The sequence below is a fragment of the Gopherus evgoodei genome, chromosome 8 (genome assembly GCF_007399415.2).
Source record: "Gopherus evgoodei ecotype Sinaloan lineage chromosome 8, rGopEvg1_v1.p, whole genome shotgun sequence".
Classification (NCBI taxonomy): Eukaryota; Metazoa; Chordata; order Testudines; family Testudinidae; genus Gopherus; species Gopherus evgoodei.
The window spans coordinates 91,730,915-91,748,240 of NC_044329.1; the positions used below are offsets into that span (position 1 = coordinate 91,730,915).

The 17,326-nt window shown below is 43.3% G+C and overlaps 1 protein-coding gene across 1 annotated transcript in view; it reads right to left on the reverse strand.

The window, feature by feature from the left end:
* Positions 1 to 5,700: 5,700 nt before the first annotated feature.
* The window catches only part of LOC115656063 (cystathionine gamma-lyase-like), a 42,623-nt gene continuing 30,997 nt past the window's right edge, over positions 5,701 to 17,326 (reverse strand). Inside the window, exons 11-12 of the mRNA XM_030572334.1 lie at positions 12,826 to 12,964; positions 5,701 to 6,695 (exon numbers count right to left, since the gene is read on the reverse strand). Of these exons, the coding sequence (XP_030428194.1) occupies positions 6,669 to 6,695; positions 12,826 to 12,964 (166 nt within the window). The 3' untranslated portion in view covers positions 5,701 to 6,668. The remainder of the gene's footprint in view (positions 6,696 to 12,825; positions 12,965 to 17,326) is intronic.

Sequence of the window (17,326 nt, forward strand, 5' to 3'; positions counted from 1 at the left end):
TAAACTCCACTTGCTGAGACAGTAGCTTTTGAGAAGTTAATCTACTGCTTGGATGATAACTTGGCAAAGTTTAACAGCATGGAATGACTTCCTGAAAAGAAATAAAACAACAGCAGCTCAAATGAAGGAGAAAATTAAATGAGCACTCCTTGTAACACGAGTAGTAAATTCAATTGTTCTGCCCTTTTATTCTTTTCCCTTTCTTATTACTTGCCCTACTTCTTCATCTGTTCTTTCACTCTACTGTTCTTATTCTGTAAGGGTATACAAAAACATAAGACGTAAATTTTCAGACTAGATGTTCATGATGGTCCATTTTTGCTTGGAATCAATGGTATGCTGATCTTAAAATATTATTTGAAAATGTGGAAGCCAGAGGCTCTTTGTGCTTTTGTGCACATTTACTGCATATTTGTTTTGTATGGTTTAGATGATAACATTCCTTTAAAGCCGATCAATAGCCTCCAATGCTAAAAGCCCTTTTTAATTTTTCAGTATCATATTTTGTGCTATATTCATTTGAGCAACTTTATATATATACACACACATATGTATATATACTATATATATACATACATACATATACACAGACAGATTTATGTATAAAAATATATAATCTTTAGCATATCCATATTTGGAGGAAAAACTAAATAACTATGAATATAAAAGTAATCAAATCTACTAGTAGATCACAGGAAACAGTAAAGCATGGTTTAACTTGGAAAAGTAACTAAAAATTAATTGAAAAAAATTTCTGAGGACTTTATTGACAAATGGACTTTTTACTCATATTAGCCTTCAAAAGTTATCATGGGCATGAAAGTGAGCTGGACTCTATTCCTTGGGGTTCATCATCAACAGAATTGTTTATTATGTTCCAGTACATTACCCTCGTTGAAGGAAATGAGACTGTACAGGTGTTGTTGCAGCCACAATTTGAAGACAATAGGGTTGCACGGCTGTAACTAGAATCAAATTTAGCCTGCAGAGCTTTGTTACTAGTGATGAGTTTTTTCTTCTCACACCACTTGACTTTCCAATCCCAGAGGGATTTTGCTGGACTAGCTGTTATAAAAATATGTCTACTTCTAAGCATTTCATCAGCTAATAATTGAGACACAATAAAATGGTGCCATGTTTTGAAACACCTTTCAAAGTTGAACCATACTTTAAGTTGCTTCATAAAAGACTACAGTCAATACCAAAAAGCAAAAATACTCAAAAGCAAAGTGTGGATATGCAGCACCCAAGAGACTGGTATTCCCAATACAGGTCTGCAGTGTGGATGCATGACCTCCCTCAGAGAGTGACAGCGAGGGACTACAACATGCCCCCTGGTGGGCCGAACCAGAAGAGCCATGTCTGCCCAAAGGGCGGGACAGGAAGAGGAAGTATAAAAAGCAGGCCCTACTGTTCATGTGTGGTGGAGTTGCTATAGGGGATAGATGCATTCTATTTGTAGAGGAGTTACTGAGGCTACCTTTTGAGGCCTGACTAGCGCTCCCAGGACTGCTGGCTGACCAAGATGCTGAGGAGTTGCTGGGGCTGCTGCCTGAAGACTGGCTGGGTCTCCCCAGGTTGCTACCTGTGGACTGGCTAGGGCTCCCTGAGATGACAGATGCTGATACACCTGAAGGAGGGAGTAGGAAGCAGCTCAGGAAAACCAGGAACAGTCTGGCTGGGAGCTGACCTGACACAAGCTCAGCATGTTATGGGTGGATCCCTGCTGACCCAGTGGTAGACTACTCTGTCACTGTTAGGTCCCTGTGCTGGGGCATAGTGGAGTTGGGTGGGCCCATATCTCCCCCCTCCCTGTCACTCCACCCCTGGGATGGCAATATTCCCCTCCTTAGGCCAGGAAGCCTGTGCTTCTTTGGTGACCCTACCTGAGCCACATAGACTGCTTAGCTGCTCTGCCCTGATTGTGAGCCAGAGCCCACTCATTGCTTTGCTGCCTGGTCTGGGGCTCATAGATTGCCATACTGTTCTGCCTGGCTGGAGGATTGGAGCACTAGGTAAAGCTAATTCTCCCTTTTGAGCTCACCTTTACAGGTATAGGATAGTGAGGCTGCATGGCTTCTCTCAGAGAGAGACAGCCAGCAGCATACAAGGTCAATTTGTTTTAATATGCCTTGAAGTAATTTAATAATGTCCATGGTGGTATATAAAATTGCAGATCAGATTAAGTACAATTTCCGTACAGTGGACTAGTTTTGATCCACAGTTGTTGGATGGTATTTTAGGTTTCTAATGTTGTGAGTTTGTTTGTTTGTTTTCTTTTTTTTAATACACTTTTAGGGTCAAGAGTGAGGATGTTAGCCCTAGTTGTGCCTTCTTCAAGTTGCCATTTAAATGGTGAATCCTTTTCCAAACAGATTCTTTCAGTAGACACCATACTGAGGCTGAAAGTTAAATCCATAAATGGTCTATTTTCTGGACAAAACAACCGTTTACTGTTGTGATAAAAGATTAATGAGTTGTATTTGTATGCTAGCAGTAGAAAAGCACTCAATCTCAGCCATATGGTTTGGAGGATCTTTAGCGTTTACTAGATGCTTTGCTACAAAACACCTGGAATAAATTCTCACTATTTGTACACATTCCCCATACTTCAATTCTGTATGTTCTAGAAACAAGTATTTTATTATATTATGGAGACTTGTTAAACACAGAACTGCTTTACTGCAGCACTAAAGTTTTTATAAATCAAGTCATTAACTTTAAAGGTTCCCACACTGATTGCTAAACAAACAAACAGCAGGATGTTTATGCCTTTGCATCCCAGCGTGCTGCAAAACATTTCACACGCTCGCTTTGCTAGAGCCCTTATTTCAAAGTTGACCATCATCTTTGTGCACCTCCTCCCTCCATGCATCTTAGAATGTGTCTTCTTTCCAGTTGTAGATGGGGCTCAGGTGTGCTCTAGGTACACTGATGACTTAATACCACCTCAGGTACCTCCTTATACAAGCTGGATTTCAACAACCACTTCTCTGAAGGATAGAGGTCTCCAGAATTTCTAGGCACACTTCAGCTGAAAACATGTTAAGTGTTTTCTTCCAGACTCTGTTTAAATGGAATACTTTAGTGGAGGAAAAGGGGATGCTTTGTATTCTTATATAGACATACTTAACTACTGTGAGTAGTTGCATTGATTTCAATGCAACAACTCATGGTAAAACTAAACGTGTGTAAGAGTTTGTAGGACTGTGGTATTAGATTGCAAGCTCCTTGGAGCAAGAGGTGCTTTTTTTGTTCTATTTGCATATTGCCCAGCACAATAGGGGCATGCTCCATGATTGGATAGACACTTAGACAATGCAATAATTCATGTTACAGGTGCTCATGGAGTAATGACCTATGAAATTATGGACATACATAGGAAGTAAAACTTCTGGCTAGAGAGAGGGGCAGTTGTGGATAGTTTTAAAACACAAAAAATTGAATAAGGTGTGTTGAGGCATTGCTTGTATGTTAATTCCCTTCCCCCTAATTTTTGTATCTGTCTAAAGATTGTGAGCTCTTGTGGAAAGGACTGTTTTCCCTTGGTGTGACTTACTCCTGAGGAATTCTGCACCTCTGTGCATGCTCAAAATTTATGTCCCCTACTGATAAATGACTGACAAGGCAGCCACAAAACTGGTCATGCAACTCTCCCAGCAGTATGTTTTGTGTGCCCCGGGCAGCCGGCAGAGAGGTAAATCACTGTGGGGTGCAGGCAGAACTGGGGAAGACATGGCTGGTGGCTCCTATCCTGTGCCAGGCTCAGATGCTAGTCCCAGCTGGGCTGGGGAGGATGGGACTTCCTCTTCCCCTGAATGGCATCTGGGCTGGGTCTGACCCACCCAGATTTCTCCCTGAGTTGTAGGAAACTCTGCAAACCTCTTCTCTCCCCTCACTCCCCTGCAGCCCATGCTTCCTGCACTCATTCCTCCTCAGCTGCAGGGGGGAGAGACTCCCTGTACAGGGAACTGCTCCTGCATCTAGACCCCCTCATATCCAGACCCTCCTGCCCCAAGATGAGCCCCACTCCTCCTAGATCACCCACACCTGGATCTCTCCCATGCCCCAACCAACTGCACCTGGATCCCAACTCCACTGAGCCCCATCAACCACTTTTCTGGACCCCTCTGCTGAGTCCTCATTACTGTTGCACCCAGAGCCCCCCCAAGTCCCTGTCCATCTGGATTCCCCCCTGAGCTGCCTGCACCCAGACTGCACCACACAGAACCCTCTGAACTCACACCTGGATTCTCCCACCACATTAAGACCCTTCAAACTTGGCTCCTGCTTGGCAGACAGGCACCTAGTGCAGAGGGGCAGGCCCAGTCATTGTGCTGTGTCAGGGTTGCATGCAGCCTCACAACTGAGCCTATCCCTTGGGATAGGGGAGCTACACAGTGATCTCTCACATCTGTGCAGCCAGTGGCCTGGGCTTCTCCAGTGCCATGCTGGAGCCGCCACTTTTTTGACAAATAAAATTTGCAGAATTAAGTTTTTTGGTGCACAATGCCCTCCGGAGTAAAATTAGCAGAACAATAAGTTTACAGGCAAGGACTTACTAGGTTCCTTATACAAGTCCAAAGGAGAATTATACAGGGAGGACATAATTTGTCACCTAAATGCTACAGTAATGGGCACCTTGAAAATACTTCAATAGTGAAAGGTGAGTGAAGAGAAAGAAGAGATGGCTTGTACTATTTCTAGCAGATCAGCTGAAGGGCATGATGGCCAAAGGATGAGTGTGCTCTCTGAGGAAAAGACCACAGCAATGAGAACTCTTAGGCAGGAAGCTTTGGTCTTACTTTCTATATGGAATGTAGAAAGCCTGGTCTGTCAGAGGCTGTGGTATCTCAAAGTAATGGTTTTCACTTGTGATGTGCATGTTTCCTTAATGAAAGTGTGATCCAGCTTGCAATGTATTTGAGATTCAGAGATGGTTTAAAACAGATTCCCTGCATTTGCAGTACCCCTTAGAGGGCCAGTACCTGAAGGGAAACTGGCTTCTTCCTTGGCAATGGCAGCTATGCTGCCAAAGTGTGCAATTATCATCTGTTGGTGTTGATGTCAACCAAAAACAAATACAAGTATTACTTAACCGTCTTCATCTCTACACTCCACAACCATTACCCTATGGAAGTGAAGCAACCTTTTGTACAAATCAGCTACAGTTCTTCTCTTTAGGGGTGTGTGAAGTGTTTTCCACCCCCCCCATCACTCCTCAAGCACCAGAGAACACTCTTCTCCCTCCTTCCCCCTCCCCTCCCGCCATGCAAAAATACTTCCAAGGGAATTCTGTAATAACCCACTCATGTTTGTATTTTCTGGACCTTTTGAGATACTATAAACCATTTCAGTGGATTATTTAGCAGGATACTGCATAAGAAAGGATGCCAGTAAATAGACTTGGCAATTTCAAAACCTTTTTTCTTAAACTACTTTTGCTGCTTTCTGCTAAACGTAAGCTTTTGTTTGAAAAGTGTCTAGCTACCTTCTAAAAGGTTAATGTCAATGAAATCTACCCACAATGTGGGAATGCATCAGAATAAACCCTTCTGCATCCTGACTTCCAACATCTTGTCACACCATAGTGAGGACTCAGGTGTGAGATTTCAATAATATTAAAAATGACAACATAGTAAAATATTGATAAGACCTTGCCTCTATAAAAAGGCTGTACTGAGCAAAGAATGCCAGCTTTGTCCCATTCATTTTATTCACTAATGCTCCACTTACAATTCATACAGAACATTCTAAACAATTTAATGTTAGATTAAAAATAGTGGGTTTTAAAAGGCCAGAGAACTAGTATATGGTGTAATATTAGACTTCTTTTCTAAAAGGAAAAAGAAAGTCTAGATTTCATTTGCTTTGTGAAAATTTTGAAAACATTAAAAAAGTTATCCTTCCAGTCTGTCTGACAAATGCCCCATTTAATTTCCCCTTTCATTAAATTATCCACTTTAGAAATTTAAGCATACAGAAACAAGTTATATGCTGGTAAGACAGGAGTTAAGACTGAAATTGTTCTCATTTGTAATTCCATTCCATTAAAAAATTCAGACTAAATCCTGCTTTTTACCTGTCAAATCTTCAGAAGATTACAGTACAGTATCAGTTATGACTTTTTAAATTTTCAGTGTTACACAAAATCAAACCAGATTTGATATTCTCATTCAAAAAGTCTGAATTTGATCCTACACCATTCAAAATATATCTTCAGTTAAACACAATTGTGATTTTTTACAAAAAATTCTGCAGTATGATGAAAGAAACAGCCTGCACCAACATAACTGCAGCATGCACTCACCATTGTACAGCATAAAAAACCCAATTTTTAATATTTGAGATCTGGATATAATACTGTTGCATGTACATCACAGCTGATCTCAGATCAACAAACTTTTCTCAGAAAGGAGAGGGACAAGCACATGTTTTGTGCATAAGTTTGACCCATGTTGAGTCACTGGAGAGCGAAGCTTAAAGACTGCTTGGGTATCTCTAAACTTATAATCAAAGTTTAGGGGTGTGGTTTCCCCCCCTTTACATTTAAAGGAAAATCTCAAGAAAAATTTGAAGAAATTTATCAGTAGTTTGGCTTTTAATTTAATCTTCTCTGGGTGCCTTCACTTTGTAGTGATCAGCTTCCAATTTCAGGTCTTAGATTCCTAGGTGTGAACCATATGCTCTGGGACCTGCAGTAACAGAAGACAAGCATGATATAATTCATTGTGGTGGTCTCTAGTATTGCAGAGCTGTTTGTTTTAGCAAGAAACTGGCCATATATTAGCAATAGATAAAGTCATGCTCCTAGAAGGCCTCTGTAGATAAGTTTGACTACTTGACTGTTGCAAAAGTGCTCAGAACTTCAATTTTTGGCTAATTTCTCAAATCCACAAACATTCTATTACAGAGAATAGTTTCAGTTGCATAGGGCAGTAATTCAAGCTGTTATATCTGTCTTACTAGCAAACCTTGTCATGCTGCACCCATGGAAAAGTGATCCTCTCTCTACCCCACGTTTCTTGTATTCTTTTTTTCCATGCTCCTTTTAACTACACCAATAGCCTGGTGCTGTGGCACAGGGATGTAAGACAGTACATGGGTCTAGTCCTTGTTTTGCCAGTGACTTGTTGCATTAGTTGAGGCAAGTAACTTAAACTTCTCCACTGGCCTGCTCCAAAGAACAGGCTCAAGGTCTTTCACAAGTACCTCCCTGGGGCTCTACACCTAGATTGACTACACTCAGCCTTTTTACAAGTCCCAGTTGTCCATTAAACTATCACCTGATCCCCATAGTTACTCCCTCAGGCTGAGAAGCAGCTAATTAATTATGGTGCAGTGGGACTGGCCCATCTCCCCTTAAAGGGGCCAGTCACCTGTGACAACAGGTTTCAATGATTTGCTAAATGTGGGTCTGAGTTAATTAAGAGCACCACTGTCACTGTCTCCTCCTTTGCCCACAACAGACAGGAGGAGACAGGCATCCTCCAGAATATATCTCTACCTCAATATAATGCCATCCTTGGGAGCCAAAAAATCTTACCATGTTATAGGTGAAACAATGTTATATCAAACTTGCTTTGATCCACTGGAGCCCCCCGGAGCACTGCTTTACCACGTTGTATCTGAATTTGTGTTATAGTGGGTCACGTTATATCTAGGTAGAGGTGTATACTTATGTTCTGAGGCTCAGAAGGAGGTAAGAGGCAGACCAGTTGAAAGCCTCTGAGTGAAGATAAAGGAAGGACAATATCATGATAGGGGGTCCACTATGGACCACCAAATCAGGAAGAGGAGGTGAATGAGGCATTCTAGATTTAAAAACAAACAAAACACACAAGACCTGGTTCTAACACAGGACCAGACATCTGTTGGAAAAGTAGTACAATAAAATGCAAAATTTCCAATATGTTCTTGGAGTATGTTGGGGACAACTTCTTATTTCAGACAGTGGAGGAAGTAATGAGTGGTAGTCAGATAAGACTGGCTTCTGACTAACAGAGCAATTGGTTGTGAAACTGAAGATGGAATACAATGTGGGTGAAAGTGACCATGAAATCATAGATTGTGATTTTAAGGAAAGGAAGGGGTGAGAGCAGCAGAATCAAGTCAATAGATTTTTGAAAAGCAGACAAACTGAGAATTGGTAGGGAAGTTCCTGGGGGAGGGGGGAAAATCTAAGGAAAGAGTTCAGGAGAACTGGCAGTTTCTCAAGGAGACCAAATTAAATTCACAGCAAACTATCCCAATACAAAGGAAAGATTGGAAGAATAGCAAGAGACCAATGTGGCTGCATCAGGAGCACTTCAATTATCTGAAAATCAAAAACTATGTTGCTAAAGATGAATACAAAGAATAGCAGAAGCATGTAGGGACAAAATCCAGAAGTATAAAGCACAAAATGAACTGCACCTAATGAGACATAAAAGCCAATAAGAGGTTCCTAATGTATTATTAAAACAAGAGACAAAAGGAAAAGTCCATGGGGAAGAGGAGATAATAATGGCTGACACAAAGAAGGCAAATGCCTATTTGCTTCAGTCTTCACTAAAAAGATGCTTACAAAAAATTAGCAATGCAGGGGAAGGAACACAAACCAAAATAAGGCAAGAACTGGTTATAGAATATTTAGATATGTATTCAGGTAGTCAAGAGCCTGATGAAATTCACTCTAAGATACTGAAGCAATCTCAGAATCATTAGCAATTATCTTTGAGAACTCATGGATGATGGGTGAGGTCCCAGAGGAGGGCTGTGATGGAGTGTACTGGCCCCGCACTGGAGAGGAAGGGGTTAAAACAGTGTTCTTAGCAGCAAAAGCCACACCTCCCTGACCCTACTGGGCATTCTCCAACTGCTGCTGCTGCTACAGTATAAAAGGGAGCAGCCTAGCTCAGTCTTGTCTGGCTACCAAGGAAGGAAGGATGCATCTTGCCGGCCAAGGAGCAGCCAGAATTCCAGATCGCAGGAGATGCTGAGTTCCAGGCAGGGGCCCAGGTACTTGCTGATGCCCCAGGGAGATTTCAGTTGCCACCTGAGGAGCCCAGAGATTCCCAAGACACCGTGACCTCAACTTCAAAAGTCATGGTAGGAAGCAGCCCAGGGAGGGACTAGCCAGTGTCCTGGCAGCAGTCAGCATGTTGCAAGCAGATTCCCCCGCTGACTTTGGTGAACCCTTTCACCAGTACCAGGGCCCTGAGCTGGGACCAGGTGAAGCAGGGAGGGCCTGGGTCCCCCTACCTGGCTGCCCTCTTTAGGGGGTGGCCCATCAAAGCACCTCCCACAGCTAAGGAGAGCCCTACTGACTTTGACCATTAGGCCATGCATCCCTACAGCCTAAGAGAGTCTTACTGACTCTAGCCACTGAGCTAAGCTTCCCAGCAATCCAGGGAGTCCTATTAGCTCTAACCCTGGGCCTACCCTGCCCTTGCCCCACCTCCAGGGGAATGGGATGTACTGGCCCTGTGAAAAAGGCAAATATTGTACTTATCTTTTTAAAAAGAACAAAGATGATCAACGCAATAGAGAACACTCACCATAGCTTTGAAATCTGGAAAGATATTTGAAGAAATTAATCAATAAATTTGTAAGCATCTAGAGGATAACAGGGTTTAAGTAATAGCCAGCATAAACTGTCAAAAACAAATCATGCCAAACCAACCTCACTGACCGGGTTGCTTGCCTAATGGATAGGAGGGAAGTAGTTGGTGTGACATCTTGATATTTAGTAAGGTTTTTGACAGTCCCACATAAAGAAACTAGGGAATGTGGTTTAGATTAAATTACTATTAACTGGTTGAAAGATCATACTTAGAATAGCTCCCAATGGTTCTCTGGGGGTACTGCAGGGGTCAATCCTGGGTCTGGTACTAGTCAACATTTTCATTTAATGACTTGAATAGAGTGGAGAGCATTCTTACAATTTCCCAGGTGACACCAAGCTGAGAAGGGTTGCAACCACTTTGGTGGACAGGATTAGAATACAAGACCAGCTTGACAAATTGGACAACTAGTATGAAATGAAAAAGAAGAAATTCAATAAAGGCAAGTACAAAGCACTATGCTTAGGAAGGAAAAATCAAATCCCTAACTACAAAATAGGGAATAACTGTCCAGGCAGTAGTAGTAGTGCAGAAAAAGATCTGGAGCTAACTGAATGAGCCAACAATGTGATTCAGTTGCAAAAACATAAAAACTAATTTCATTCTGGGGTGTATTAACAGGAAGTGCTGCATGTAAGACACAAGATGGAACTGTCCTCCTCTATTCTACACTGGAGAGGTCTCGGCCAGAGTAGCATTTAGTTTTGGATGCTATACTTTAAGAAAGATGTGGACAAACTAAGAGTCCAGAGGACAGCAACAAAAAACCATTAGAAGGTTTAGAAAACCTGACCTATGAGGAAAGGTTAAGCTGGAGATGTTTTAATCTTGAGAAGATTGAGGGAGACCTGATAAGACATCAAATATAAGGGATCTTAAAGAGGATGGTGGTAAATTGTTTTCCATGTTTACTGAAAGTAGGACAAATAGTAATTGGCTTAATCTGCATCAAGGGAGATTTAAATTACCTATTAAGGAGAAACACTAAGTACAGGATAATCAAGCACTGGAACAGGCTTCCAAGGGAGGTTGTGGTACCCTGGTCAGTGGAGGTTTTTATGAATAGATTACCATAGAGGTTCTCAAACTGTGGTTCATGACTGTTTTGATGGGGTCACCAGGGCTGAAGCCTAGAGCCTCAAGCAGGGCTGAAGGTAGGGGGTCACAATTTTTTCTAATAAGGGAGTCATGATTTGAGTCTAAATGGGGTCACCAGCACGAAGTTTGATAAACACTGGACTAGACAAACATACTTCATCTCGCCTCAGCATAGGGAGCTGGACTAGGTGACCTTCTGAGATCCCTTCCAACCCCTCATTTCTATGATTTGCTACTTGATAAGATAGGAGAGCAAAGGTGTCAGGGCATGCCATCCTAACATAGCTGTGCCCTTCTTGTGTTGTAGCAATGTGTAACAAAACAGACCAGCTGAGTTCCACCTCAGCACCATGATGAGAACATTAAAATGTAATATTAGGACTTCATGCTGCAATTTTTTTAATTATGCACCTCCAGATTGGTGCTCCAACTAAACATAAGAGTCTCTGCTTTAGATTAGGCAGTTATGCCTGGTCCATTCTATTAGGAGAGCTTGCAGAGAACACTATTTGTTGAGAGCAGGTGTCATTCACCATGCCAACCATACAATGGAGAGTACAATGTTCATAGAAGAAGCAAATAATTATCAATTGCTGTTGCCTTTTTTCCTTCTGTGTGTTTTAGGGGCTGTAACGAGGCGGTGTGGCTCCCCTCCTCATCTGGGAGGGTCGAGCCCCGTCACACACCCATAGGGGCAGGGCCACTAAGTGGAAGTCCCGCCCCGCAAAGGGTCAAGCGGCGACCCGGAAGGTTAAAAGCTGGCCCTCAGCCCTCAGTTGGACCCCAGCCACCGTCAGGAGCAGACCTGTCCGTGGGAGCTCCTGACTGGGAAGCTGCTGAGACCACAGGCCGGTGTCCAGACTGGCCAGGGCCTCCCGACGCTCGCTATAACGAGGAGCTGCCAGAGCTTCCCTGCGCTCGCTACAACGAGGAGCGGCCAGAACCGCCCCGCCCCTGCTGCGGCCCTGAGGACACCCTGGAACAGGCCTGGCCGGACTTCCCGGAGGAGCTGCCAGACTTGCCGCCCAGCCTTGGCCGTGAGGAGCTTCCATGGTGGGACGTCCCCGAAGCGGGTCCCACGAACCAGGTAGGCTCTGAGGGGGATACTGGAAGTAGCCCGGGGGCAGCTGACCCGAGTTAGGCTGCAGATTTCCCGATACCCATGGGAGTGTGTTGCGGTCAGGATCCCCACTGACCACCTGCAGCGGTGATCACCGCTTCTAGGGCCCTGGGCTGGAACGCAGTGGAGTGGGTGGGCCTGCGTTCCCCCTGCCACTCGTCCACGGGTGGCAGAATCCCCCAGCCTGGAAAGGCCAGCTAAACGGAGATAACTGTGTGTTGGGGCCCTGCCCAAACCAGGGGCTGGGTCCCCCTTTGACTGTGCCGCCACCCGGTTGTATCCCCAGGGACCGAGCTACCTGGATGGTGGGCTACAGTCCCAAGGACCTAGACCCTCAGACGACAAGTCGAGGCCGGTGTGGCTCCCCACCTCATCCAGGAGGGTTGAGCCCTGGCAACTCCCCCGCTTACAGGGACCTATGCTGAAGAAATGCAAATGGCATGATATTACCAAAAAAAAAAATTAATTTCTTTGAGACCTCTGGGGGAATGTAAGGTTTGAATTCTTCATAGATTAATTTTCAAGAGTAAATAAATTCACTAGCTTAAACAAAAAGTTACCATCCAATCCTTTCCTGCATTTGATTACTTTCCAGGGAGCAGCCATTGTCCTTATTAGAAGTGCATAAACTTGTTAATCACTTCTATGCCTAAGCATTACCAATCAAGTCATTACTATTACTGCCAGCTTCTAAGAATCATGCACATTAGAAATCTATATCTATCCCTTTTTTTGAACAGGATGTTGTAGAGGATATGTAAACAGGAAACTAATCATGGAAATTCAAAAACCCAAAATGCAGTCAGATTAAAAATATTAAATAAAGATGATAGGTTTGTAATAATGAACTTTTGTATTAGTTATCTGATAAAGTAAATGTATTCCACTGATTTAAGATAAATGGTGAACGATGCCATACACTTAGTTTGAAAAGCCATAAGTAAAATGCAAAAGGAAAATCATTTTTATAAACAAGAGGCACTAAAGTATTAGATGACTTACTGCTGCTTTCAAAGCTTGCTCCAGATCTTCCAGTATATCTTGTGCATCCTCCAAACCAATTGACAGGCGAATCAAAGTATCATTGATCCCAAGAACCTCTCTCTCCTCTTTAGGAACTGAGGCGTGAGTCATAATAGCCCTGAACGAAAAGAAAAATGGTCTCTGCAGACCCATTAGGGGTTTTATTAAATAATTGTAAAGGCCAGCTTAATTAGCTATCTACCAGCTCTGTAGGAGTGGGGACTATTTTCTGAACAGCAGTTTTGTGATAGTCTCTACTTAATCTACACATCAACAGCCCAGATCCTCAGACAGTGAAAACTCGCATAGCTCCAGTTAAGTCAATGGGGCATCAACTAGAATAAATCTATGTAGCTCTACTGACTTCACTCGTTCGTACTAGCTGAGAATCTGGTACAATATTGCCTGACTATAACTGTTAAAGGAAAAACAGTGGGTACTTTGGACACTCTCTAGCTCCAAGTTTTCATCTGGAAAAGGAAGCAATATCTATACTATTTTCCTTCAACCTTTTTATTGTATTTGTCCAAACATGGGATATCTAAAAGTCTTCCTGCTGGAACTGCATATCTGTGTTTTAAAGACCATGGTTTGAAGGTAAATTCAAAGAAACTGAAGTTTTCCAAGGAAGGAAGGTAGAAGAACTGAGTGAAGTTTCAAGTGAAAGTGAGAAGCTGAATCAGAGAGAATTTGTATACTTGGAAACATAAGTGGCGAGTCATATGGGACCATGTGCCCATGCTCCACCAATGTTTGGGCTTATATCTTCAGAGCCGTCCTGTCCCCGGGCAATGGCCCCGAGCCCTGCACTTCGTGGGACCTCGTGCTTCAGAGGGAAGCAGGGTCCAGGATGGCCTGGGTGGCTTGCAGGGGGTCTGGTGCTGGCAGCAGAGAGTGTCCTTCCCCCAAGTCCCCACCCTTGCCCCAACTCTTCCTATCCCTGCTCTGCCCTGCCTCTTCCTGCCCCTTTCCACAAGCCTCCACCCCACCACTTTCTGGCTTCCGCCCCCTCCCACCAAGTGACACCAGGAGCCAGAGGGGCAGGACAGGCTGGGGCCAAGTCACTTGCTGCTGCTGGCACCAGGTCCCCTGCTAACCTCCCCGGTCACCCTGAACCCCACATCCCCCTGAAGCATGGGGCACCCCAAAGGGTGGGGCCTGGGGCAACTGCCTTGGTCCATCCTATGGATGAGATGACTCTGCTTGGACCCATTCTGGGCACCACCAAAAATTATACAAACCTGAAGCCCGTGCCTGGAAAATATACTTAGTGCCACTGGAGAGAGATTTGGAGAACTGAAAATAAGAAACCAACGTTCATAGGCGGCAGTGAAAAACATAGTAGGAGTACTGAGACCAGCAATTAAGTTAAATACTGAAAGAAAGTATATGCTGCATGTGTCTGTCCCTGCCCAATCTATGATTTGGAAATTGTGGGCCTTACAGAGAAGGAAGAAAAGAAGGTACAAGTAGTAGAAAATGATACTGGAGAGAATGGAATGCTAGAGAAGGGTAGCTAGAGTGAGCATGGAAGAAATTAGGAGGAAGATGAACTTGTACTCTCCAGCCTGTCATTGAAAGGCCCAAGTTTCAGGTGGGCGGGACATATGGATAAGAATGGGAGAAGAATGACCAGCAAAGAAAGAATGGCAGGAACAGGACAGCAAGAAAGGAGGTGGAAAATCAAGGATGGAAAGACTGTGACATGTTGCTAGACAGGATTCTTAATCCTGCAGGATAATGACCCAAATTCAACCTTTAGGGCTATATTGGTAGATTGTTTTTTGTGTGTGTGGGGGGGGGGGGGTTATTTATTTTTGTTAGAGGTTAATGTAACCAAATAGTTCCTGTCTATGCTGTAATCTATTTATTCAGAGATCAAAAGTCTAACAGTTACAGAACTGTAAATACAGTGATATCACTATATTGATCTTTGAGGTATATAGCAAATCACCTGCAAATGGTGGAAAATGGGCAATTGTCTTATGTTAATCCATGTAGCTAATTACTTGTGATGCGTAGGAAATTCAGAGTCTCAATTACCTATTGTTCGCCTAAGGATTCTGAGCTGTCAAGAGAAGGCCTGGAACTGTAGTTAAAAACAAACCAAAAAAACCCTTGGGTCCTGATCCCTTTTATCTCTGATCTGCTTGATGTACACTTTTAAAAAAAAAAAAAAAAAAACCCAAACCCACTAAGAATTGGCTGTAAGCGTGTATGTGGGTACAATCTGAAATATTCATTAACCTGGGAGGTAATGCTTCTGATCCTTGGGACTGGCAGAACTTTCTTTTATGATTAAGATTTTCAATAATCCTCATCATATTTGACTTGGGTGTCTGGGTAGAAGCCCAGGGCTGGGTTGCTATAAGGGAATTTGTGTTTTAGCTTCCAGGTAACTAGTACAGAAGTTGTTTTGTGCAGGCTTGGTAAATCTAGGTAGTGGAATGTCCACCAGTTTTGAGGATTATCTCTAATTGAATAACCTCAATGTGGCTCCCCGGGGATCCTGGTCACAACTGTCAAGAGGTTTAAAGAGGAAACAGGATTGGAACTCCAAGGCCTACAAACCTGTGCCATGGACAAAGAAGAGTGGTAAAGAATTGTGAGCAACTCTGATCCCATGTAAACCAGAAAGGGACTTGAGAAGGGAAGTGAATTAAACAAACATTGCTAGACATTAAAAATGGGCTACGTAAGAAATAATTGATGAGGGTTTCTTCTGCCTTAAGGTAAGAGCTGAGAGCTTTACAGGTATTAGACTCAATACCATCCTTATTTACAGACTTATCTCCCATTGATTTCAGTGGGAACTCAGCCCATATGCAAGGGCAGAAGATGACAATGGTATACACATCATGCAGAGAATGGCCAATTTTTCCTTTGTATTCTCCTCACCCCAAGCTGACAGACAATATTAAATTCATTTTCACTACTAGCTGCAGTGGCTACCGCATTAGCAGAGAAGCACAGGTCTTGAAAGATTCAACCATTTTATCTTCAAAGTCTTCAGATAAGCCCAGAATGATCTAGTGTCATATAATGAAATACTGTTACAAACCCTGTGTTTAAAGTTTACTGGTTTCAGAGTGGCAGCCGAGTTAGTCTGTATGAACAAAAACAAAGGAGAGTTTTTGTGGCATAACACATTTATTTGGGCATAAGCACTGTGTGGGAGGGAGGAGAGGGGGAAGATATACACTCCTCACTATATTTTTCACTCCATGTATCTGATGAAGTGGGTTTTAGCCCATGGAAGCTTATGCCCAAATAAATGTTAGTCTCTAAGATGCCACAATGACTCCTCTTTGTATGGAAAAACAGGTGCATGTAGTTGTGTGCCAAGTATGCCCTCTTGTGTACAGAGTTAGAATAGCAGACTTTTTTACACTAGCAAAACTGAATAAAGACAAGACAACCAGAGCTGTGCACTGACCAGTCAACTGGACACCATGTGAAACTGGAAGGAGTCAATCAGGCAGCAGCAGAGGCCCATCCCCCAAAAAATCCAACCAAGTACTATGCTTGTATTGCATCTTAAAGGTAGGCACATCTGGGCTGTCTGTCCCCACACATGGGGCATCCACTTACAGTTAGGAAGTGAAGATACTGGGGCTGCCAGCCCAAGACCACAGAGCAGAAGCAGTGTGGGGGTCTGCTTTCACCCCCTCTCCTTTAGCCAGAAGGTGGGGGATGTGCTGTTTTTACTCCCTCTCTTCCCCCAGACAGAATAGGGACAAGCCTGCCAGTTCAGTTTGACCCGGAGACAGAATCTGCTTGCAAGGAAGCTGCTAGCACAGAAGAGGGAGCTCAGATGCTACTGGAGCCTGGCCTGGAGTGTCAGCCGCTGGAGCCCAAACTACACTTTGTTCAGAATTACAAACATTTCAGAGTTATGGACAACTTCCATTCCCAATGTCTGTAACCCTAGATTTTACTGTACATCATGTGGATTTAGTGAACCCATTGTCCATATTTTCATTCGTAGCTGAGACTCCCACTTTGAATAAGGTAGGCCAAAGAACAATAATACTGTGCTGCAAAAAAGCCAGTGATAATACTGTGGAAGAAACTGAAGGATATTCCTTGATTTACAGTGACTGAGGGGGGCAGTTTTTCAGTTGATCTAAACACTACTAACATAACCTCACCTTAAGCCAATGACACAATAAAATATAGTATTTTTGAGGGAGGAATTTTCTGCTTTTGCTTCACTCGCATTTTACTAATCCTAGTTTTTATAGTTAAGGAAAAGAGAGACAAAGATTAAATATGCCCTAGGTGAGATTCTGAGAAGCACTGGACACAGAACTTGCAGCCCAGTTCCTCTAGAAGAGACACAGAGGATTCTTTGTGCCCTCCGAAGCCCTTGAGGCCTGTGTAAGTTACACCAGCTTTCCAGGGCTGCCTGGGGGGTCACAGCGCCACCCTTTAATGAGCACTGCAGCTCATTAAGCCTTGTGGTGGATTTAGAGCTGCC